This window comes from Callorhinchus milii, unplaced genomic scaffold (assembly GCF_018977255.1).
Source record: "Callorhinchus milii isolate IMCB2004 unplaced genomic scaffold, IMCB_Cmil_1.0 Scaffold6, whole genome shotgun sequence".
NCBI classification, from domain to species: Eukaryota; Metazoa; Chordata; class Chondrichthyes; order Chimaeriformes; family Callorhinchidae; genus Callorhinchus; species Callorhinchus milii.
Window position 1 is genome coordinate 14,279,786 of NW_024704747.1, and position 3,101 is coordinate 14,282,886.

The 3,101-nt window shown below is 43.5% G+C and overlaps 1 protein-coding gene across 1 annotated transcript; it reads right to left on the reverse strand.

The window, feature by feature from the left end:
• Nucleotides 1-318: 318 nt before the first annotated feature.
• On the reverse strand, nt 319-2,401 carry LOC103186687 (twist-related protein 2). The gene is made up of 2 exons (XM_007905868.2): nt 1,849-2,401; nt 319-937 (listed from the first exon to the last, which is right to left on the reverse strand). The coding sequence occupies exon 1, from the start codon at nt 2,370-2,372 to the stop codon at nt 1,872-1,874; it is 501 nt and encodes a 166-aa protein (XP_007904059.1). The 5' UTR covers nt 2,373-2,401; the 3' UTR covers nt 319-937; nt 1,849-1,871.
• Between the last annotated feature and the right edge of the window lie 700 nt (nt 2,402-3,101).

Consider the following 3,101-nt stretch of genomic DNA (forward strand, 5'->3'; position numbering starts at 1 on the left):
AGCCCCCGGCTATTTGTTGCTAGCAATTAGTACACCAAGCTTTCTCAAACAATTACACACCTACAAATACACAAGTCTATACAGACTGTCCTCGTCATATATAATAAAGTATTGTACAGCTATAGATAAGAGGTGAGATTATGACAATATAGTTTAATATATTTTATGTTTAAAGGTTGCCTCGATGATATAGAATAACGTTATTTTAATTTGTAGGTTTACTTAGTGAACCATAAAATAAGTATTGTTCTTTAGAAAAAAAGGGCCGACTGTCTAAATTCTTAAATATTTATTTTAATAATTTCGAAGAGGCCTTTCAAAATGAAAACGTACCCAAAACACAGGAATGGTCACACACAATTCAAGAGTGCCCGTTTTGAACCAATGAACCACTAGTAAAAAGCACCACACAACCATCTTGCACTCTGGTGAGGTGGTAGAAAGCTTTAATAAATAAACTAGCAGGATTTACACGCGGCAGAAAAAATAGTAATGTGAAGCTTTGCGTAATCCCGATTTAGTGGACGGTCACGCTGCTACGGTAGAGTCGTACTTTTCTTTGGATTTTCCTGATCTGTCTTGTTCCCACAATTAGCCTCGGTGACAACTTCAGCAATTGACTATTTTGTTATAAAATATTTTTAAAAAAGCAGAGAAAGATCCCAAACTGCTTCCGTTCGAGTCACTGAGTGATTTCCCCTAAAGTCAGAGCTTGTCACTTGGTTCAGCGGACATCTCGTACCAAGAATATGTTTCTCTTGTAATTTAAGAAATATGTGGTATGTTAGTGTGTGTGTGGATGGGGGAGTTTTGCTCACTGTTCAGCCTGGAAGTGCTGTTTGAGAGTTCAGAGCGAGTGTGCCCGATTCCTTCGTGTCCTGGAGGCAAAGGACGCCTCGGACCTCCGGCTCACCATGACTCCCACCAGCTTTACAGCCTGTCAACAAAAACACACGGAATCGTGATTTCAGTCAGTCTCGGAGGAAACAAACGATTTAAAAGCGCATGTTCAACCTTGTCTGGATTGCAACGACAGTAAAGATTTGAAACAACATGTGAAAAGGATTCAGTTAACTGCATGAAATGGCATTTTTATAACCTATTAAAACCTAAATTTGTTTTTGACTTTGCAGTGCCTTCAGGTTGATATAACACCTGGAAAGCTATCCCGCATTCCCACCCATCTGCACCTTACATCTGTAATCGTGAATATCCAATGGTTCAAAATATTCAAAATATTGAAAACGAATGTATAGGCAATATCTGTGTGCAGCTGCTGGAGATCTGCTAACAGTGCGGAGAAGCCGAGACGCTGCAGTTATAATGATTACAATATGTCTCCGGGTCACCTTCCTCCCCCATGTCCTATCCTGTTAGGATCAAGCAGGATCCGCACCATCTATTCCTCACAAGCCTCTAATCTACGGCTGATTTACTCTTTATTGATGTATCTTTTGCAGTTACATTGTTTTATATTTCACTCCAGATTCTGTTGTAATTCACGTAAAACTTCGATATTTCTTTCTTTAACATTTTGATGCGTTTGTAAAAGTTATTAAACGGCAATAATTCGAAACAGTCCACACTGTGCAGGTAACCCCAACATTGCATTGCATTGTTAATGTATTGGATGCGCATAAGAACATTGGATAATTCCTGTATATTGAATATCTGTAGAATTCCGTTCAGTTTACCACCGAAATTGCGTTTGCAACTTTCGCTCGCTTACAAAACACGCAAATCTCAGTAGGATCCCCTGTACTGATCTCTCTCGGAGACCATGTATGCTTTATCTCGCAGCAGACGCTCGACTTAAAAACAAAACATACTGCAGGCAGTGACACGTACCCGTTTGGAAATGAAGTCAAACACTAGTGTGTCGCAGACATTGACCAAGCGCCCTCCATCCTCCACACGGAAAAGGCATAACTGAGTCTTTCGTGGGCGACGTAACTGCAACTGCTCATTTTATTGTCCATTTCGTCGCTCTGTAAGACCTGGTAGAGAAAATCGATGTACCTGGCGGCCAGTTTAAGAGTCTGGATTTTACTGAGTTTATCTGAGGGGAGGGTGGGGATGATTTTTCTGAGCGATGTAAAAGCCTCGTTCAGGGACTGAGTTCTTTGGCGCTCTCTCACGTTGGCCAGAATTCTCTGACTTTGCAATTCCTCGTAAGACTGAGAGCTCGGACTGGACTTTTTAGTTCTTTTCCCAGGATTCGGACTCCCATCTTCGCTAGATTTTTTATTGTACCTCCTCTTCCTGGCGTATCTCTTCTGCTGTCTGTCCACCTCTTCTTCGCTGGTCGCTATACTGTCGGCGGGGGAGACAGGGGGACTGACCGAACCTTCCTGCATGGTTTCTAACGGCATGGCCACAACACTATCCTTTTTTTAAAAAAAAAGAAAAGAAAAAAATACGTGAAAAAATCTCGGTAAAACTTCTGCCACTTTAGCATCAACCCCTACTCGTATAAAATGGAGCCTGGGATTGGCAGTGATTGCAACTTTACCAAATTTCCCAACTTTTTGGCCAGTTATTGGGAGCTCAGAGTTGCCGAGGAGCTCTTACGAATGCGGAGGTGGCAGCGGCTTGTGATTGGGGGAGGACGGGGGGGGGGGGGGGGGGGGGGGGGGGGGCTGTGGGGGGGGTGGGATGGGGGCGGTACCGGGTGACAGTTTAAAATAACATTTTTTTGTGGAAATTCCTTGCATTTGGCTGAAAACGTCATGTCGTCTAACCAATCAATACAATTAGGGCGGAATTGTAGCCGTCTTTCTGGTAAATGAGGGCTCTTAAAAGTGTCGATGGTGTGTGTGTGTGTGTGTGGGGGGGGGGGGGGGGGTGGGGGGGGTATATTATTACGTCTGATTTATCGAGTGGGTAGACACCCATCAGCAATTTTAAGATAGTAAGAGAACTGGAAAGCTTTGGAACAAAAAGATCTGGGTTTATAGGTCTGACGAAGGGTCGTGGACCCGAAACGTTGACTCACTTTCCTCTCTCCATAGATGCTGCCTGACCTGCCCTGACTGACCTGACTGACCTGATCTGCTGGGGGTTCCCAGCGACTCCTGTCTTTGTTTCAGATTTCCAGCATC